This window comes from Eumetopias jubatus, unplaced genomic scaffold (assembly GCF_037043125.1).
Source record: "Eumetopias jubatus isolate StellerSeaLion01/CBP00866 unplaced genomic scaffold, mEumJub1_p1.0 scaffold_9, whole genome shotgun sequence".
NCBI lineage: Eukaryota > Metazoa > Chordata > Mammalia > Carnivora > Otariidae > Eumetopias > Eumetopias jubatus.
The window spans coordinates 136187037-136209773 of NW_028274815.1; the positions used below are offsets into that span (position 1 = coordinate 136187037).

Here is a 22737-nt window from a genome sequence, read left to right on the forward strand (position 1 = left end):
AAAAGCAGAAACTGCCAGACTGGATATAAAAGCAAAGCCCACCTCCATGCTAATGAAAGCAGGAACACTTTAAACATAAAGATATTTGCAGATTACTGTCAGAGGTAAGTAACGTCATTCCTCAATGAAAGGGTCAATATAGCACAAAGATATAAACATAAAAGCTTTACATGCTTAAAAGGGAAAAGATGGACTTAAAGTTTTTCCTCCTTAATAATCTAGAAAAATATAAGCAAACTGAATTGAAGTAAATAGAAGTAAATAGAAAGTAGCTATCAATGAAAAAGAAAATAATGAAATCAGCAAAACCAAAAATAGATTATTTGAAAATATCAATAAAATTGATAAAGCCCTAGCAAGACTGATGATCAAGAAAGAAAAAAAGGGGGGAGAAAACACAAATTACCAATATCATAAATGAAAGGGGAACATACTACAGATCTTACAGGCATGAACGGGATAAGGATATATTTTTTTCAAGACTTTATATATTTATTTGAGAGAGAGAGAGAGCATGAGCATAAGCAGGGGTGGGAAGGGGCAGAGGGAAATCCCCACTGTGCAGGGAGCCAGATGCAGGGCTTGATCCCAGGACCCGGCGATCATGACCTGAGCCGAAGGCAGACACTTACCTGAGACTGAGCCACCCAGCATCCCAAAAGGGATAAGGAAATATTGCAAGCAACATTAGTCCAATAAATTTAACAACTTAGATGAAATTAATAAATTCCCTAAAATGCACAACTTACCCGCTGACACAGATGAAATAACAAATCTGAATATCCCCATATCTGAATTGGACTTGCTATCAAAAATCATCTCTCAAAGAAAACCCTAGCACCAGAGGTTTTACTGGTGAATTCTAACAAATACTTAAGGGGAAAACAACACCAATTTTGAACAAAATCTTTCAGAAAATAGAAGAGCAGGGAATGTTTCCCAACTCATTTTTTGATGCCCAAATAACCCAGATTCTAAAACCTGACAAAAACTAATAGGAAAAGAAAATTGCCTACAATAGTCCTCTTGAATACAGATATGAAAATCAACAACAAAATGTAAGCAAATAATGGAGAAGGGAACACTCTTCATGGTGGAAGATCAACTTGAACCATCAATGGACACCATACTAGTAGGGGGAAGTCTGATGAAAAGCACACTCTGACTCCCCTTCTTACATCCAGAGGAGAAAGCAGTACATAAAAACTGGGCAGACACCACCTCTAACTCCTAAGTCACCAGTTAAAGATGGCCAAAGTCAGAACACACTGAAGTCTTGGGTCTCCCGTCGTGATACATGAGAACACTTTTCTTCACCTTTCTTGTCAGAGACGCAGAGCCTGAATCTAATCATGAGGAAACATCAGACAAACCCAAACTGGGAGACATTCTGCCCAAGAACTGGCCTGTGCTCTTCCAACATGTTAACGTTACAAAATTCAAAGCCTCAGGATCTGTTCCAGATACAAGGAGACCAAAGTGTTGTGACAATTCCGTGCTTTGTGTGATCCTGGACTGGATCCCAGACAAATGACAACATCTGCATGTGAACTGTGCAGGAGATATTAGCATCATATCAAAGTCAGTCTTCCTGATTTTGATCGATGTGCTATGGTTAAGAGAGTATTCCCTTACTTTTAGGAAATACACACTGGAAAATGTGGGACTAAAAGGGCATAATGCCTCCAATTTCCTCTCAAATGGCTCAGAAAAACACTTAACCACACACGTATGTGTATCTGTGTGTGTGTGCGTACACACATGTGTAAGGCAGAGACTGTAATAAACTACAGGCGAACCTGGACAGAGGGTATACAAGAGTTCAAGAGTCCGTTCCTGAAAATTTTCTACAAGTTTAAAACTAAAACAAAATGAAAAATCACCCCCCAAAATTTTTAAAGAACTCTCCCACTGCCCCCTCAAAGAAAAAAAGATGGGGGAGGAAGAAGGAGGAGGGCTTCCTGTCTCTGCGGTCTGCTCTTCCCACGGTACACACAGCCTTAGCAGAAAAAGGTCCTGGGTTAGCAGCTCACCCACAACTACTTGGAATCTGCACACAGCAAACACGGGGCAAAAGCACACGGACTGGCAGGAAGAGGGGTGGGGCCGAGGGGAGGGGAAATGATCCCCACAAAATGAAAAGACTTGCGTCTTCCGAGCTCGGAGGACACATCTCTCTGACCTGACTCGAGGCAGAGTTGTACAGAGTGGCGGCCACAGTAAATGAGCACGCAAAGCTCCCGTATCCAGGGGAACAGGCAACTGAAGAGTGCCCAGTAGCTCCGTCTACCCCTGTCCATCTGCCACACCCACATGACCTTATTACTACCAGTATAAAACAAATCCAGAGTCATTAAAAGCCAGCCAGCACACCAAGTGACAAGAAATGATATTCCCGTGGCCCTGGGAACTACTCGCATGGAATGACGATCTTCACTTAGTTGCTTGGAGCCAACTATTCTTTATAATACACAACCACAACATTCTTTTTAAATAAATGCACAAATAAAAATGAGCTTAAAAATAGGAATGACGACAAAAAATGAGGAAGCCTTAATGTGAAAACGTGTTGAGAGAGAAAAATAGCCTTCTGACAATTAGTTATAATCTCAGAATGCTAATGGCCTTCCTGCAAGCAAGAGGAATTATAATTGGTCTCTGGTGGCCTCTTTATGCTGTCTAGATATAATTACAGGATGCAGCGCTTCCAGTTTTTACCGATTCATTCATTCAACAACTAACATTTATTTAGTACTGACTCTGGGCCTGGCACTGTGCTGGATGCCGATGGCGGAAAGACACCTGTGTTTAGAAGCTCACACTTTTGAAGGGGAAATAAGTCAAGTTCACAATTCGATTGCTAAAGGAGGGAGTCACGGACATTGTCTGCCATCTATAGAAAGATTTCACAAACCCAAATGCGCATGTCTGTGAGAAAGCAGGATGGAAGAAACCAGCCTGTAATTTACACTGCATAACTCAATTTAAAAATGCCCAGGCCATGTCTACTTGGCTACCTTTGATTTCCCTAATCAAGTATGCACTAGGGTTGCTGGCACCAGAATCAACTGATTGTAAGCCCTAACGAGAAAGAAACGGCGAGAGCACAGACACACATTTTGCTGATGGAGGCATGCAGGTTCCTTTGGGCAAGAAGCAATTCCTTTGGAACCAAACTATTCTGGGAGGGTGCGTGTTTACGGACGGTGGGCTGTAGCAGCATTCACACCACGTGGCTGGAAAGAGAGCCCCAAACAAGCAGCACAACTGGCTTCTCTCCTCACCCATCACCCTCCTCGCCGGCACATGGGGCCCACAGTATCTGGGGGTCACTCCCAGCCCAGCTGGGAACCCCGCCCTCCTTGGGGAGCTCTCCAAACCACACATGTGGGCTACTTCTCCTTGAGGAATAAAAGCCACTCTCTTCTATCCATCCTGTCACTTCCTAGCTAATGAGAACAGCGCCCTCCGGGATTCTCGATGCCGGGTGCCCAAGGAGTGAGATCTGTCCAGCGACCCCTTCCCCTTGGCCTCCAGGAGAGGAACTCTGGGGCGCCAGGAGAGGAATACAGGACAGCTTCCGAATCTGACCAAAGCACGCAGGGGCCTAACCAGGCACCCTGAATCCTGCTTCCAACAGGGCTCTGTGGGGAGAGAAGTGGAGCTCCTCCAGAAATACCCTGAAACGTAGCTGCACCTCAGCCTGAGGAGGGTTCGAGACTAACTGTTCTTGGCAGCCACATCTGAAAGCTTACACATTCGAGTAATGGTATCAGCCACTCGCTTAGAATGAAAAATACAATTTACGTGAACTAATTAGTTCTGTAAGTGAGCTGTGGAGATAGCTTTTTGAAGGCCTGTTATATTTTCCAAATATTTTCACCGGAAGAAGAAACAGAAGAGGGAGGAGGAGGCCGGGGAGGAGGAGGAGGAAAAGAATATTGCTGGCAAGAATGGAGTGGCTGAAAACAAAGCAAAGGAACAATCACGCAAAAACGCCTTGAGCATTATCTTTCACACTATTATCAGCCTTCAGGGATAAGAGATTTGGTTGTCGGTTGTAACCTTGGAAACTTGCCTAACCAACTTTCCAACAAAGAAGAAGATCTAGCTGGCAAAGTTCACTGCTCAACTGCCAAATATGCCAACTAAATGATATTATCCAGGTTCATTTTGCAAAATAAATTTAATTTCTTATAGGGAAACTTGAAATTTATAAAAGAACCCTGGAGAATTTGAATTTTAATAATCAATTATTCTTCAGCCTGATTCATCTTATAAACATATGGAATATGCAAAAACTTAAATTAGTTTAAAAAGCCAGCCCTGTAACTCATAGTTGAGGAAAACTTTTACATAAATGAAGAATAATTGCCAAATGCTCTGATGCTATAATACAATTTTTTAGCTCCGCACTCTATGTTTCCTCACTTTGAAAAAGAATTCCTTTTTCCAATGTCATTCTTTTCCAACCAAGAAAACAATTACCTTCTAGATATTGTCGTACTCATAATGAAGGCCCATGATTTTTTTTCTGTTTTTAATCCTTAGGTATGATTTTCCTAAAATACTGGGATAATCCTGAGTCTTCTGTAAGAGAAACAGGGGGCTGTTCTGTGCAGCACCGTCTGCCTGGGTCAGTGGAGGAAAGTAGCCACAGAGAAGATGGCCATGGACGACCGTCCCTTGGGCCACAAAGAAGGCATAAGGACAAGCCAGGGAGTCTGTGTCTAGGGCAGTACGGTGGAGCTACCACTGGCTCGTCAGCAGCTACTATGTGAACGAGGGTTCCAGAGGCAAGTAGAAAGTCCTTGACTCTACAGTCACGTTATGAGGGGTACGGGGTCTTACAAACCCAAGGAAACCACAAAATTAACTATTAAAGGAAGAAGAAATTTAGTATGTGTACCAGTCCTTCAACTACACACCTTTAACTGGTACAAGCAGATGCTTCGATAGGGCACATCCCAAACTGCCATGGACATTCTGGCCACCCTGCACTCTTCAAAGTCGACTCTCGTATCTGCTCACATCCCTACCCAGCACTCTCTTGTCCTAAACTATACGCAGACACTCACGTCTACTGGATTTTCTTGAACTGCCCAACCACAACCTAAAATCATTGCCCATACTAGACTGGGTTCTGTACTCTGGGAAACAAGGCTCATGATCCCAGTGGGTCCAAAGACTGATTTACCTATAAATCTCTGCATCTTGCCTCACCTCAGCCTAAACTACTTTGATTCCGACAGCTTTGCCATCTTAAAACAACTGGTGATCTAAGGATAATCATTGCCAAAACATGCTCAGATCTGAACTGTGAACGTTCTCTGACCAAGGCCACATCGCCAGCCGCCTTGTTTAGGGGGAAAGTGCTGGCCAACAATGAACACATGTGAAACCTCAAGTCATGCACACCCCAAATTATGGGACACACCACCAAGGTGTGGGGCTGTCGTTCCCCACACAGACTTACGTTCACAGCTTCTGCTTTATATTCGTCATCACTGTCCGGGGCAGAGAGCGCCAGCAGGATTGGACACACTTTGTTTTCAATATCGTGCTGGGAAATTAGATCTTGTTCCAGAAGAATCAAGAGCACTTCCTGACTTGATTTTCTAACCTAGAAGAGGAAAAAAAAAGGCAAAAGGTGAAACACCGAATGAGCTAAAGTGCTCTCAGGATCCAGACCAAACTCCCTGAGCAGAGTGCCAAGCTGGCCGCCCTGTCTCCTGCGGCACACGCGAACCACACAGGGCGTCTGGCCCGCCACGTGTACTTCCAACCCCAGGCCTCAGAATACGCCGCTCCCTCTGCCTGGCTGGTTCCTACCGTTCCTCTCCTCTCGGGCCACACATCCCCTTCCCCAGAACCCCATTGAGGTCATGTCCCCCATCTGTCCTCCAACAGCGCCCCCCACTTTGCCCTCATGGCTCAGACCCCGGATTTCTGCACAGACACACCCACACACGTCCACAGAAGGCCACGGGGCAGGGGCCCAGAGATAAGCCCCAACGAGGCAGGACTCGGAAGCCTCCTCAGTCCCAGAGAGGAGGGGCGAGCGAGCACTAGAAGGCAGAGGGACCCCAAAAAGCTGGACAGAGAACATATCTGGGGACATGAAAGCACAGGAAACTCCCAATTTACAGAGCAAGCAATGGAAGATGCAGCCCACTGCAGTGACGCTGAAGGAGGGAAAGAGCACCGGGACCCAGAGCACACACAGAGTGGCAGGTGAGCAGAGAGCGGTTACAAAAGAAGCCACGGAGGCACTCTGACGTGGAACCTCCCAAACAAGTGACAAGATGAAAATGGTATTTTAGAAAGGCCATTCCGGCAGTGGTGTTCAAGTCACCCAGAGGCAATGGAAGGCTGAGGGCAGAGACGTCAGCCAGGTAGCCACCGCAACAGCCCCGGTGAGAGGGGCGGGCAGAAGAAAGTGGATGCCCCAGCAATATTACCAGGCCTGGGTGATAGGACACAGTGTCCAGCCAGAGGCAGTGAAAGTCCCCCATAACTCGGAGGTGTCAGACACTCATTGAGCTTTCCGGAACATGCCAGGAGCAGAAAATGTGCGAGGTGCGAGGAGCACAGCCCGGGAGGGCCAGACCCTTTGGCCACCTCGCCGCGCGTCCCAGTCCCAGGTGGCAGCTGAGGACTCCAGAGGGCGGCAGCGCAGGGAGGACACGGCAGGCGGGGGCGGGTGGGCAGGTCCTCGGCTGAGGACATGGAGCAGAATGTCAGAGGCAGTCAGAAGCTTGCTGAGGGCAGGCGGTGAAGGGTGCCCCCAAACGTCGTAGACCTCCAATCTTTGGAGTCTTTGAATGTGACCTTCTGTGGAAAAAGGGTCTCTGCAGATGTGACTGGGGGTCACGTTAAGGACCTGAGGTCCCCTGGCATTAGCAGGGTGACCCTAAGGGCAGTCACAAGTGTCCTTACAAGACAAAGGCAAGGGGAGAGGACAGACAGAAGAGGAGGAGGCCACAGGAAAACAGAGGCAGAGGCGAGGGCGACGCAGCTGGAGACCGAGGGCGTCCACACCTCCAGAAGCTGGAAGAGACAAGGAGCAGAATCTCCCCTGGAGCCTCCAGACTGAGCATGACCCGGATGATACCTTGATCTTGGACTTCCAGCCTCCCCAACTGTGAGAGAATAAATGTGTGCTGTTTTAAGCCCCCAGCTTGCAGTGCTTGGTTCCGGCTGCCCCTGGGGACTGTTAGAGGAAGCAAGGAAAGCGAGGGGACAGTGGACATAGGAGATGAGCCCTGAGGACACGGGGCAAGTCAGGGCATAGCACCTCAAGCGAGCCGGGGGAGGCTGAAGGGCCAGCTGGGGTGGGGCAGGGCACCAGGGAGCCCCAAGGGTTGGAAAGCAGAGGAGTGACAAGAGCAGACACAGCTTCAGTGATGGTGACAGTTTAAGCCTCAAGTGGCTCTAAAAGCTGCAAGAGTGGGCGAAGGGCTCCTGGGCAGAGATGCTCTGGCTGAGGCCCGGAATTCGGGGGGTCAGGGGGGCCAGAAAGGAGAGGGGAGGTTCGAGAGACACCGCTGGACAGAGCTAAGCTCGTCACTAGAGACGATCTGGGAAAACCAAATATGACCCTGGGGGTCTTTGCCTCAGGCTACCAATCACCAAATGGAAAAAATGGAGAAGGAAGACTGAAGGTAAAGAGAACTGGGGTGGGTGTCTGAGCTTGGGGGCCCAATGTGATGCACTGGGTGCCTCGGGAGAACCGTCACCGGGCGGTGCAGGCTCGTGAACTCCTGGGGGAGAGAGAGCCCTGTGCACGTGGCTCTGCTCCACGGCGGAAGCAGAAGAGACCACCAAGGGAATCCTGACACAGTAAGAAAAAGACCAGACCACACCCTGCAGGGCGGGCAAGGGCCAGGGCCAGTGCGGCAGCTTAGGGAAGAGCAGACCAGCCGGAAAGGAAGGGGTGGGGGGGCACTTGGGTCACCCACAGGAGACCCTGCCCTGGTTTCCAGGCTGCGCCCATTTGCATCCTCCGGGGCCAGAGGCTGAGGGCTCTCTGAGCCTCGGCTTCTTGTCTGTAGAAGTACACAGTGACAGTACCCGCCTCCCAGGGCAGCTGTGGGGTGACACGACCTACAGACACGAAGGGCTCAGAACAGTGTGGGGGGGGGGGGCGGCGCCTGGGTGGCTCAGTCAGTGAAGTGTCTGCCTTCGGCTCAGGTCATGATCCCAGCGTCCTGGGATCGAGCCCCCTGTCCAGGCTCCCTGCTCAGCAGGGAGTCTGCTTCTCCCTTCTCCCCCTGTTCTTACGCTCTTGCGCGCGTGCTCGCTCTCTCTCTCCCTCCCCCTCTCAAATAAACAAATAAAATATTAAAAAAAAAAAAAAAAAAGAACAGTGTGTGGGGTCCGGTCTCCCCCAAATGAATCCTGTTTTACTGTGACTAAAATCATATGACTAGTTGCCAAGAGAGGGATGTAAGAGGTAATAAGACGATCCCAGTGCACACTGACCTAATGCTGAGCTCCAGGAAGAACAGAAAACATGTCCCCGTCACCTGTGCATCCCATCCGTGGGGGAAGAGCGATGCGAAATGTCTAGGAGGCAGCCAAGAAAGGTTTCTTCAAAGACCCACAAGTTGTTAATGGTGACAAACGGTGCAAAAAAAAAAATCAAGTAAAGGCAAAAAAGAAGTCACTGGATAGATAAATTGTGGGAAGAATATAAATGCAATCCCATTACCTGGTTAAAATGAATGATCACGAGCTCTTGGGATCGATGTGGATGGATCTTAAAAAGGGAGGGATAAAAGCAAGTGGCAGAATGGAAAGTTCAGTGTGATGCCATTTATATAGGTCTTAAAGCACCTAAAACAAGACCCTCTCTTATTCAGGGCCACTTGCACGAGGGGTGGGAATGTAAAACTCGGGACACCCCGGGGCTCAGGGTAGTGGTTCCCTACAAAGGGGGAGGGAGGGAGAACGGCCTGGGGAGGGTACAGCACAGTTTTAACCGTATCTACAACCTATACATAAAAAATTAAACAGGTCTAAAGCAAAATTACAAAAGTTTAACATTTGTTGAGTGAGTATAATAGGTGTATGGGTACTTATAACACAATCCTCTCATGTGATTAAAACATCTCATGGTTTTTTAAAAATCAAAACTATTTTTGAAGAAACAAAAACACCGGATTTCACAGTGAGACGAGCTGAGTCCACAGCAAGACACCTCTCGGCTGGCTGTGGGGCCATCGGCTGCAGTGGGGCCAGCTGCTGCCTGGCTGGGAGCCCATGCAGGGCAGAGGCTGCAGAGCTTCCTTTTTCGAGAAGCTCGGCAGTGGGGAAGGGAGTGGTGGTGCGCACAGGGGAGAGGCCAGGGCACAGAGGGTTGAGGGAGATGGAGGCATAATGAAAATCAAAAGAGGAAAGCCAATGAGAGAGACTGGAAAAACGGGCCAGCTCTGAGACAAGAAGATGGGAACAAAGAGGGAAATGAAGACATCGCACCAAAGAGGGGCTGGGACCCCCGTGTCCCCTGAGAGACAAGGCAAGTAGCTCAGGACAGCTGCAGAAATGTGGCCACACTAGCAAACAGAGAGGTGGCAGCTGCCTCAGCCCCCCAACACACTACTAAAACTCCACCAGGTACCAGGCCCTGTGCTCGGGCACAGAGATAATCAAGCAAGACACAGCTCCTACAGTCAGTGCTCAGAGTCTAACGTGGGAGAGAAAATACTAGTCACGACATCCAGAAGAGCCCAGGCAGTCCCAACACATACACCAAATGAGCCTCGGGAAACGGGGCCTGGCATCCCGGGCTCCCCCGGCAGCTCACGGCGCCCCAACACACACACCACATTTCTCTGCACTCGGCTCCCACACCTCCAAAACAAAAAGGAATGAACATGCATGCCCATACTTCACCGAGTGGTTAGGAAGAGTAAACAAGATAATCCTCGCTAATCCTGGAGCACAGTATGTCACACCCTGAGAGCTCAAGCAACGGCAGCTGTTAGCAGTACCAGCAACGTGGTAATGATATCGCTCTTGTGCCTGATTTTGTGATTTCCTACCTCCCATGAGTCACTGCAAAGCACACTGGCCCCGAAGAGTACCTGATGACGAACGGAGGGAGGCCTGCGCCGCAGATGCTCGGCCAACCTGACAGACCCACTCCCACAGGCAAAAGAATCTGAGTTTTGGCAGAATTCGGAATCCTACCTCCTCGGGGACCCTGCGGCATCGCCCCAGGGAGCAGGTCTGAAAGGGCTGGCCTCAGTTAAAGTGAGGAAGACATGGACAGGAGGAGAGGAGAGGCATCTGGAAGGAGCAAGGCCGCGAGCATGGGCAGAAGGGAAGGGGTGCACAGATGTGGCGGCCCACAGAGGAGTCGGCTGTGCCTGAAGGCATTAGAGTCTGAACGAAAAACCTTCAGGAACATCGGACTCTGCCATATTTCTGTGCTTAAAGGTGACAGGAATGGAGAAGAGGGGGTGTACCCAAAAGAGTTATGTTTATTATGGAAACAAAGGACACCTGGCAAGGCCCGGCTGGGCAGGGGGGCGGGAGGAGGGAGGGTTTTGATGGCCCCAGGCTGGGGCTCCAGGGAACCAAAGGAAGCATGAGAGGATCCACTTGTTGAGAGAATGGACGAAGACGGAAGGCCTCTATTTTCTCACTGAAGCAAAAGGCAAGGTCGCCCATCTGGTGGACGACAGACCAAGGTGGAGAGGCTTGATGACAGTGGCAAAGGTCTGAGAGAGCAGCCTTGGATGATGTAAGACCAGCTGAAGAGGGACGAGCGGAAGGGTCGGCAGGCAGCGCTGCGAGTCTGGCTGCGATCAGAATCCATAAATCTGCAATGGCACCAGTCAATGCATGGCAGCAGCCCCCACCCCCACCCCGACCCAAACTCAGCCCCCGGGACCTGCGAGTCTGCGAGTTGTGGATGGACGGACAGGCAGAGACAGAGTGGCGGCGGCCCTGTCAGAAAGGAGTGCAGATGGGGAGGCCACCAGAAAGGGGAGGCTGAGGGAGGGGGCACCCAAAGCGGAACAGGAAATGAAGGCAGGAGGACAAGGGGAAGTGGGAGCCACAGGCCTCTAGGAAGGCTCAGGGTGGTGGCAGAGCAAGGAGGGACAGGAGAGAGCCTGGGGTCCAACTCACAGTTCCAGCCACTCCCCTTCTGGAACCAAACAGATGTCAATGATATATGACAAAGGTCAAGGACATGTCAAGTTCTTTGACCCAGTACAATCTCATCTTCAAGAATATATCCAAAGGAAAAAACAACAGCCAATGGAAGAATATAACCACATCCTTTATAATGCTCACTGCATCCACTGCACCAAAAGGCTGAAAGAAAGCTAAGCATTCAACAAAAATGAAAACACAAAGATCATGAAGATGTACAAGGCCTACTACACACCAGGGAGCTTTCGGGGGCAGGAAACCCGTCCTACTCATGTCTGTATCCCCAGCACAAAGCAGCACGCGCGGCTCAGAACGGGCACTCAGAAGCCGTCGGAATAAAGGAACGAACGGGAGAAACTGCATCACATTATGATTAGACCCATGTGGGAAAAAATGGAAGCACCTGAAGAAGAAAATGCAAAACTAATCAAAATACTGCCGTTAGGAGAGTGGAAAAAGGGGGACTTTCTTCCTTATTCGAATACTACATTTAATAGTGTCACAGTGTAACAGTTAAAGTATTTGCTCTTTAAAAACGCTTAGATTAGGGGCGCCTGGGTGGCTCGGTTGGTTGAGCGACTGCCTTCGGCTCAGGTCATGATCCTGGAGTCCCGGGATCGAGTCCCGCATCGGGGCTCCCTGCTCGGCGGGGAGTCTGCTTCTCCCTCTGACCCTCTTCCCTCTCATGCTCTCTCTCATGCTCGCTCTCTCAAATAAATAAATAAAATCTTTAAATAAATAAATAAATAAATAAATAAAAATGCTTAGATTAAGGGAGAAATAAGCCAAAACTGCAGAACTTCTTGAAAACAACAATAACGAAAACTTGGCATATCATTAAAAATTATAAATATGGGGGCACCTGGGTGGCTCAGTCAGTTAAACGTCCAACTCTTGATTTCAGCTCAGGTCATGATCTCAGGGTCGTGAAATCGAGCCCCCCATCCCACTCTGTGCTGGGCGTGGAGCTGCTTGGGATTCTCTCTCTCCCTCTCCCTCTGCCCCTCCCCCTGCCTTGTGCTCTCCCGCTCGCTCTCTCTCCCCCTAAAAAAAAAAAAATTATAAATACATTTAGCCTTTGTGCAAATCCATTCCCAAAATAACTCAGAAATAGAAAAGGCTGCAAGGCTACTTGCTGCAACAATTTTAAAGTGACAAAACAGTAGAAATAACCCAAATGTCTATCAATGAACTATGCTACATCTCCCCAGTGGAGTACCATGCTGCTGGAAAAAGGGATGAGGAAGCTTTGCCTCACCTGCTATGGACTGATCTCCAGAATACCCTGGACAGCGGGGAAAGCAAGGGACAGAGCATCATGCACAGTATGCCACTTGCATCTGAGAAAGTAACACGGGGGGGTGCAGAGCAAAAGGGTATGTGCATATGTGCTTCAAGTTATCTGTGTGTATTTTTTAAAGGTAAGAATAAAACAAAACCTGGAAAAAATGGCTATCTACAGGGGAGGGACAGAACAGATGGGCGAGACAGGGATGGAAGTCAGATTTTTCTTTTCTTTTTTTTTTAAAGACTGTATTTATTTATTTTAGAGAGGGGGAGGGGCAGAGGAGGAGGGAGAGGGAGAGAGAGAGCATCTCGAGCAGACTCTGCACTGAGCATGGAGCCTGACACAGGGCTCAATCTCACAATCCTGAGACCATGACCTGAGCTGAAACCAAGAGTCGGACCCTTAACCAACTGAGCCACCCAGGTGCCCCACAAGTCAGATTTTTCTGAATGTACTTTGTTTTACAGTTTTGACTTGGAATTATGTAAAAACATTTTAAATAATTATAAGTCTAAATTAAATCAAAATGTAAAAGCTAAAACAATTCCTAAAAATAAAAAATAAATGAGCATAAGTATGGATCAAATTGGCAGCTTAGGCACAAAGAGAAGGATTAATACAAGTGACTTTGAAACACAGTCTCATTAATATTAATGTTAATATGACTGTGCATCTCTAGTGGGAGACAGCCCCAAAACAAAAAGAACAGCAAAGAAATTTCAAACTATATTCAGCTATCCTACCATACTGTTAGTAATCAATCATACTGTTAGCAATCATACTGGTATTTTTATTTTGGACACACACACACACACACAGACACATCAATGCCATTAAGAAGCAAGATTTATGCTGTGTAAAAAATAAAGTTATGAATATAAAATCAAATAAGTAAAAGCCCTATAATCCTAAATGTGATTTTGGAAATATCAATACATACTCTTGGCGAAGAATTCTGTAATGAACAGATAAGGCTGACACAACCCAAACACAATCCAATGCTCACACTTCCTGAGTGCTTCCTGATCTGATGCAGCAGGAAAACACAGAGGCATCTAAAAAGGATTCTCACTATACTGCATAAAACTCTGAATCTGACCAAGCCTCTAGACTTAACTAGCAGTTCAGAGGAAGTACTGGGAATAGAGGAACATTTCAAACCACACTATGGGGATGTGATCAGTCAGCTCCCAAATGCAGGAACTCCTAGAGGTTAATGACCTAGTTTCCCAGAGCAGGGGAGTAAATGGGAGGATGAAGGATTATAAATTAAGAGAGATTTAAAAGGCACATCAACCAAATGCCATGTGTAGACCTCATATGGATTCTGATTTAAAGAGACTGCCGGAAAAAAGATTTCTGAGAAAACTGGAAAAGTTTCAAGAATGACTTGAGATTATGTGATATTAAGGATCTATTGATAATTTTTATCCATGTGATAATGGAATTGCTATTATGTTTTTTTAAAAAGTGTCTATATTTCTCAGAGAGTAATACTAAAGCATTTACGGTTAAAATGACATGGTATCTGGGAAATGCTTTTATCTGGGTTGGACTATCTCAAGATAAATGTAAACAGACTGGTCAAATGTTAATGATGGTCGAAGCTGGGTGCACTCATTTGGACATGGACATTCATTTTAAGATTCTCTCTACTGCTGTGTGTTTGAAATTTTCCATAAGAAAAAGTTAAAAAAAAAAAAAATCTCATGATAATAAGAGTGAGTGCTGTCTATCTGCCTGCGTGACTTGAGGAACTGGGCACAAACAGGTCTTTTGTTCTTGAATCACTTAACTCTGAGAAGCTGTTCTGGGAATTATGAATATCAACTAAGACTAAAGGGAATTTGCTGCACAGATCTTCAGGTCACACAGTTTTTCACACCTGGTTGTTTGGATCCGTGAGGTACCGCACTACAATCGGTGTGAGATATTCAGAGAGCACCACTGGAAAATTTGATCTGTTTTCTTGTAAAAAAACAGCAATAGGAGGAATCTGTTCCATCAGCTCAGTCCGCACTGTGGGCTCTGCAGCAATAAAAAATCAGAAAAGAATTATATAAGAATAAGCCAAGCAGCTTATAGAGTATATAGTGATAGTTTCTAGCTTTTCTTACTAAAATACTTCATCAAGGAAATTAGACAAATGCAGTTTAAAAATCATTTCCCATTTAGAGTATTTATGGTACAGACAGGCTTAAAAAGCTAATAAGCTATCTGGCAATATAAAAACATAAAAGGAAGAGAGAATGACAACTCTATTATAACAAGCCATATATAAATCGAGGAGGGAGCAAGAAGTCTGCATGCTGGGCCAGCGTCCAAAAGCCATTACAACTAATGGCATATATGCCAGACCTATGGGTTGTGCTTATTTAAATTCCAGCCAGAATGTATACATTATAAATAATTCTTTCATAAATGCACTCCCCCACAATCCACGCATCCCAATTATTTCTAAGGCAAAGCATTAAACAAAAGAGAGGCTCTAGCTCCAATATACCACATTAAATTTAACAAAAATATATAATTGCTTCAGCACTGTAAATGGTGACTCATTTACAAAGAAAATCCATTTAAGGACTCAAAACATCCACTTGGGCCTTCTAAAAGCATTGTGTCATATTCATATGAATATTTTAAATGAATACGGGAGCTATGTGGAAGGCTTATTTTTCTATTTTCAGTTAAAATGATCAAAATCTAAAGCAAATGTAAGATTCCCGAAACTTTCTGAAGCTGTTCACCAATCATTACAAATGGGGGCTGGGGGGGGGCTGCAGGACAGCTGTCAGTACCGGCAGCCCCAGCACCTGTTCCTCTCACTCCTCTCTCCTGTGTGTATGGGGGAGGAGAGCATGCGAGGGACCTCTTCCTGTCTCCCGCACAGCAGTGTGCTTCCTTCCCAGGACAGCAATCATGGAGAGGTAGAAAGAGAAAGAAAAATCAAGAGTAGCCTACAAAGATCATAGGTGAGGGAAACTAATGACTGGGCTTGTGCTAACCCAAAAGGCTTCTTTTGATTTGGTATTTCTTAGCAACCAACAGGCTGGCAAAACTCACGAACTACAAAGGCCTTAACTGCCAGGGCAGATAGCATTCATGGCCATTAGTCATTCTAATTTTCTAAAACTAAGGATAATTTGATGCCAAATAAGACATCCATTCTTCATGACAAAACCCATTCATGCTTAGACACTGCTTAAAATGTATTGATTAGCACTCAGGTTTTCTTTTTAATTCACTATCATTGGCTATACACAATTTCTTGGAAATACACAAGGAAAAAATAAAAGTATACAATCCTTGTACAAACCTGCGTCTTCTGCCAATCTGACCACAATTTCCATTACCGTTAAGAAGTCCTCCTCATCGTTACTGAAGTCCCGGAGGACATCGAGCAGCCCTCTGGCAATAATCTGACTGTGGAGACAAGAAATGATCCATACAGTTACATGGGCAACACGGACGGCCGCTGTGCTAATTACGAGCGTCGTGTTAAGAGCAGGTAATAAAACCAGGGAACAAAGCAAAGTCAGCGACGTCTGTCCAGAGGGAGGAGAGGCCATCGAGGAACATCCAGAGATGGTCCGTACAATGTTGGTCACCATCCTCTAGGAACCAGACCTGTATCCTCCAGCCTGGTGGTCACTGGAGGTTGAAACTGTTCACTTGGGACTAGAGAAAACCCTTTTTCTCCATTTCTGATTGATTCTTCAGGCCTAGATAAACTCAGAACAGAGGCTCCATGATAGTGGGAGGGAATTAAGTGACCAAAAAATGCAGAAGGAAAAAGTAAAAAGAGGCATCCTGGGGGCGCCTAGGTGGCTCAGTCGGTTAAGGGTCTGCCTTCAGCTCGGGTCATGATCCCGGGGTCCTGGGATCAAGTACCGCATCGGGCTCCCTGCTCCGCGGGGAGCCTGCTTCTACCTCTCCCTCTCCTCCCAACTCCTGCTCTATCTCTGTCTCTCTCTCAAATAAATAAATAAAATCTTAAAAAAAAAAAAAAAAGAGGCATCCTGATGGCCACCTCAATCTCGAATGGCCTCTACCCACTAGGTGTCAGTAGAATCCCCCTGGACGCCCCCCCATCCCATGATGAGACAACTAAAAATGTCTCTAGACATTGCACAGGTCCACTGGGAGCAAAATCAGCCCTGGTTGGGAACCATCTCATTAAAAGATTAAAGGTACAAAGGGAACCCTCTGTACTAGCTTTGCAACTCTTCTATTAATCTAAAACTATTTCAAAATAAAGTTTAAAGACAAAACAAAACCAAAAACCAAAAACATAAATAAAAAGTCAGGAAGAGGTACTGATACACCCACTAGAAGAACTAAAATTATGGGGCGCCTGGCGGGCTCAGTAGGTAGAGCATCCGACTCTTGATCTCAGGGTCATGAGTTCGAGCCCCACATTGGGCACAGAGCCTAATTAAAATAAAATTTTAAAAAAGAAAAAATAACTAAAATAATAATAATACCTATGCTGGTAAATATATGGGACAACAGGAACCCACAGACATTGTTGGTAGGAATGCAAAACAGCACTGTAATTTCAAAAACAATTGGCAGTTTCTCAGGAAGCTAAATATATATTTATCATTCAACCCAGTAATTCCCTCTTAGGTATCTACCCAAGTGAAATGAAGAGTTATGTCCACACACAGACGTGTACACAAATGTTCACATTAGCATGATTCACAATAGCCACGAAATGGATAACATCTCAATGTTCCTCAACTGGGGAACACAGACACAAGACACCAACTATCCATACAATGGAATACGACTCAGCACTAAAAAGGAACCCTAGGGGTAACAACAGGGACGAATTTCAAATGTATTTTACTAAGAAAAAGCAGCCAGAGAGAAAAGACAACATACCACATGATTCCATTCATATGAAGTTCTAGAAAAGGAAAAACCTTAGCCTCCAGAAACAAATCGATGGTTCCTGGTCTGCAGTGAGGCGGGATCGAGGGACTGCTGGCAAAGGGAGGAACAAGGAAACAAGGGAAAGATGGCCATGTCCAAATGTGACTGTGGCTGAGGGTCGCAAGACTGTTTACATTTACCCAGACTCATCTCACCGGATGCTTTAGATGGGTGGATTTTACTGCATGAAAAATATGCCTCAGTAAAGCTGTTTTAAACAGACATTAACGAGGGGAAATATCAGTGCGGATCAGCGGTGGCTTACAGTGGTGGCCTGGAGGCCTCGGGGCATAAGGGGGGACAGGCACTCCTGAAAGCCTTCTTGGGACGAATGGAAAGGAGCCCCTGACTGCCTCTGCCTGCTCCTGAGAGCCCCTGACAACCCAGGGGCAGGGTGCATCATTTCTGGCCATGCATCAGAATTAGCTGACGTCGAAAACCCACCCTGATTTGCAGGAAAAGACTAGAAATGTCGAATTCAAAGAGGTAGTCTTTTGGCCCAGCACACTACAGGAAGAAATCCATCAACTCAAGCCTGTCCACGGAGAGACTTATACCACCCCTGGGATGAAAGGTCGAGATGTGGCAGCCAGGAGGTTTAGGAAAGACGAAAACAGACACTATAAAGTCCCTGATTACATTTCACTGGACCACATTCAGGTTGGCCTCCCCTGGGAAATCAAGCAACTAAGATCCCCAATCTGCTCGTAGGGCCATAGAATGGATAGAGAGATCTGCATCCAGCCTCAAGTGGTCACAAGGGACCTGCCCTCTTAAGGGAAGTGAGGAGATGGTAAGAGAGGGCCCCTGAAACAGGGGGGGACAAATCCACCGCAGTGAACACGGAATGGGAAAGAGCTAAAGACTCAAACAAATCAGTGCTTCGGCACCAACACTCTGGAAAACCTGGCTGCTTTACGGAATGACCTGGAGAGGTCATAGTGCATAAGCAGAGTCCAGAAGTATGAGTCTCAATACTTCTCAGTGTCAGCTATGCTAATGAGAAGAAAGAAGAGAGAATGACTGTGCATGACTGAGAAAAGCGTCAGAAAGGTTAAATGAGATTGTGCCCGGGAAGCTCATAGCACGGTCCTTGGCCCATGGTAAGCCCTGTAGCGTGTCAGCCATTAGTACTACAATATAAGCAAAGAACTGCAATCAAAATGTCTACCCAAGAGGGAGACTTAAGTAAATTATATCTACATAACAGCGTTCTATACAGAAGCACTTTTATTTTTTTTTAAAGATTTTTAGTTATTATTTGACAAAGAGAGAGAGAGAGACAGCGAGAAAGGGAACACAAGCAGGGGGAGTGGGAGAGGGAGAAGCAGGCTTCCTGCTGAGCAGGGAGCCCGATGCGGGGCTCGATCCCAGGACCCTGGGCTCATGACCTGAGCCAAAGGCGGACGCTTAACGACCGAGCCACCCAGGCGCCCCCAGAAGCACTTTTAAAGGTACCTGTAGATATGCACTGACTTAGAAAGATGCTCCTGAAAATTCATGTAAATGAAAAAACATGGTGAAGAATTTTATATGCAGTATGAACCTATTTCTTAATACAAATCATATTTATGTATAGATGCGCAATACATGTAGTCGTATACACATACACTCAATCAGGGAAAAGTCTGGAACCACATATTACCCTAGGCTGTAGTGGGGGAAGAAGGGAAATTCTCACTATTTTAACTTCTGAAATTGCTAAATGTTTCAAGTATGTGTTATTTTTGTGCATTTTTTAAAGTATAAAGAGGATGGCTCAATTTTACATGGCAATGTTTCCTGGAAATCTTACCATGGAAGCTACCCCTTGTGTCTTTGTCCCTTCTCTCCCTCACCCACTCGTGCAGTCATTATCATGAGTTAAGCCCAATTAAGTAGCCCTAGACTCAGGGCAAGAGATGAGCAAGTTCCAGAGCCTGCCCTGAAGGGCACAGTTTAGACCCAAATGTAGGCAAGAAAACTGAAGATGATGAACAGTGATGAGAGCCTTAAGAAAGAGAAGAACGCGGGGGAGCGGAGGGTGAGGAGGAGCAGGAGGCAGGCAGAAGGACAAGGAGGGGGAGGACATCAGACCCAGATGCGGGAACGATCACACAAGGGTTTGAAAATAAGTGTGATGAATATGAGGCTGAAGGTCTCTTGGAAGGGTCGGGCATGCTTGGGCAGTTAAGGAATACAGGAATGCTCTGTACTCTCTGCTCAATTTTTCTTGAAATCCAAAATCGCTCTCAAAATTAAAGTTTATTAATTACATTTAAAAAATGAAAGTGAAATAAAGACCGTTTCAGACAAAAGCTATGAGAATTCACTGATAGCAGTCTTGTGCTATCAAGAATTGTTAAAGGAAGTCCTCGCAGCAAAAGGATGCCAGATGAAAATGGGCATTTTACAAAAAGAAATAAAAAGCACGAAAATGGTATAAATGATGGTCAATATAAAAAATATTTTTGTCATTTTAATCGCTTTAAAAGATGGTTGCATGTCTTCAGGAAATAAAGTAACAAGGTACTGTGGGATGTATAATGGTGTATGGAAGTAAAATGCAGAAAAACAACAGCACAGGGGCTGGGGAAGAGACCACAGCAGTCCATGGAAGCGTGCTCTGCACTCCCGTACCTTGTACCGTATGAACAGCGGCATCATTCATCTCGTCTGAATATATGTTGTAACAATTTAGAGAAGTATATTATAATCCCTAGAACAACACAATAACAATTTTTTAAAGGGGACATAACTGATAAGCCATAGTGAAGATACCCGGGAATCCTAAAAAAGAAAAAGTCCATAGGACAAAAAAAGTGATTCTTCTATTTCAAATAATGAAATAATGAATAATATGAATAACAATGAAATAGAAATAGCAAGAGTTGAATCAATAGAAAACAAATAGCAAGATGGTAGATGTAAACCAAACCATATCAACAGTCACTTCAAACATACATGGTGTAAACATTAAAATGAAAAGGCAGAGATTGTGCAACTGGGTAAAAAAGCAAGACCCAACTACATGCCTTCTATAATAACCACACTTTAAATATAAGACATGGGCAGGCTAAAAATAAAAGTACACACAGAAATATACCATATAGTCAGTAACCAAGAGAAAGCTGAGTGTAGGGGCGCCTGGGCGGCTCAGTCATTTAGCGTCTGCCTTCGGCTCGGGTCATGAGCCCAGGGTCCTGGGATCGAGCCCCGCATCGAGCTCCCTGCTCAGCCAGGAGCCTGCTTCTCCCTCTGCCACTCCCCCTGCTTGTGTTCCCTCTCTAGCTGTCTCTCTCTCTGTCAAATAAATACATAAAAATCTTAAAAAGAAAAAAAAGCTGAGTGTATATTTTAAATTCAGACAGCAAGCTTCAGAGAAAGGAACATCACTAGGGACAAAGAGGGACATTACAAAGAGACAGATAAATCAACTCATTCAAGAAAACAGAACAATACTAAACGTGTATGCACCCAAGATCAGAGCTTCAAGATTTACAAAATAAACTGTTAGAATTGAAAAACAGAAAAATCCAAAATTATAGTTGCAGATTCTAACATTCCTCTCTTAGTAACTGACAGAGCAAGTAGACAGAAAATAAGTAAGAAAACAGAAGACCTGAACAATATTCTCAGCCAACTTGTTCTAACCGACATTTTAAGATACTCTAACCAAAAACACCAGGATGCACATTCCCTTCAAGTGTACCTGGAACATTCACCACCATAAAACAATTCCAAAAAATTAAAAAGAAAAGAAATAATACCAAGTATGTTCTCTGACCACATTAGACTCAAACTCAGAATAAAATAACAGAAAGATACCTGGAAAATCCTCCAATATTTGGAAATTAAGCAACATACTTCTAAATAACTCATTGATCAAAGGAGAAATCATTATAGACATTGAAAATACTTTATACTGAAAGGTAATAAAAATATTAATACCAGAACATGAAGATGCACCTAATATAACACTGAGGTACTTCCAGGACTTAACAGCAATCTTACAATTTAAAATGCCGATGTTATTTTAAAAAGGCAAAAAAAAAAACAGTTAAACATACCTCACAAGAAGAAAAAGAACAGCAACTAATTTCCCCCCAAAAAAGAAAATAATAGAAATTAAGAGCAGAAATTACTGAACTAGAAAATAAACACACAACAGAGAATATCAAAGCCAAAACTTGATTCTTCAACAGAACTAATACACTTGATAATCCTCTGGTAAGAATTATCCAGGGGGAAACAAAAGAAAAGGCACCAATAACCAGTAACAGAATGGAAAATGGGGCCATACTACAGATTTCACAGACAATAAAAAGAAAATTGCCATTTTCCAACACATAATGAGATAACAGATCTAAGCAATGATGATTTGTGACCACTAAAGTCATGAGAAGAAAGGCTGGTGGGGAGTTTTGTAATGAAAGAATCCAACACCTGCGCCCACTGCTCAATATGAACATCTCCAAAAGTGGGACACCCAGACATTGTTTCCTGATGTTTTGTAATGAGAAGTATACAAAACAACACATGAAGTATTGTTTAAAAAAAAAAAAAAAAACTGAAGCAGAATCTAATCAAGTCTCCAAGTGTAATTTTCGGTTTACAGAAAATACAAAGAACAAAGGATTATGTTAAATTACGCCATGAGAATAATGACCACTAAATCTAGAATGTGGAAAATTCTACAAGACTAATGACCCCTTCAAACAAATAGATGATGTAGAGAGAAGATGAGAGGGAGAATCAATTAGAGATTAAAAGAGATTTAAGATCAAAAGGAAAAAAACTATAAACAAAAAAAGACTTAAGAGACACATCTACCTATGAAATGTGTGGACCTTATTTGGATCATGATTCAAACAAATCAACCATAAAAGGCATTTTTGAGACAGTCAGGGAAAATTTAACATAGACTGGAAGGCATTATTATTAATTGGGTTGAGTGTGATAATGATATGGCAGTTAGATTTAAGTCTTTAACTAGATAAAATGATATGATGTTTTGGATTTCCTTTCAAATACACCAGCAAAAAAGCACAAAACTTCTACAGAGAAAATGACCAAATTTTACTGAGACATTAAAGAAAACCTACATAATTAGAGAGATATACCATGTTTATGGATTAGAAGTCTAAATATTGTAAAGAGGGCGATATTCTCTAAAACAACCTATTCATTCAATGCAAACCCAAGCAAAATCCTAATGGGGGGGGGGGTGCCTGGGTAGCTCAGTTGGTTAAGAGTCTGCCTTCAGCTCAGGTCGTGATCCCAAGTCCTGGGATGGAGCCCCACGTCAGGCTCACAGGGAGCCTGCGTCTCTCTCTCCTGCTCCCCCTGTTTGTTTGCTCTCTCTC

General features: G+C 45.0%; 1 protein-coding gene across 3 annotated transcripts in view; it reads right to left on the reverse strand.

Annotated features, from left to right (window-relative positions):
• Positions 1-22737, reverse strand: part of LOC114197934 (serine/threonine-protein phosphatase 4 regulatory subunit 1-like) — an 87721-nt gene that overhangs the window by 26033 nt on the left and 38951 nt on the right. For 2 of the 3 annotated variants that reach the window (XM_028089151.1, XM_028089153.1), the window contains exons 4-7: positions 15771-15877; positions 14340-14482; positions 8714-8761; positions 5477-5623 (exon numbers count right to left, since the gene is read on the reverse strand). In XM_028089151.1, coding sequence (XP_027944952.1) covers positions 5477-5623; positions 8714-8761; positions 14340-14482; positions 15771-15877 — 445 coding nt within the window. The remainder of the gene's footprint in view (positions 1-5476; positions 5624-8713; positions 8762-14339; positions 14483-15770; positions 15878-22737) is intronic. The other variant, XM_028089152.1, reaches the window with a different exon arrangement.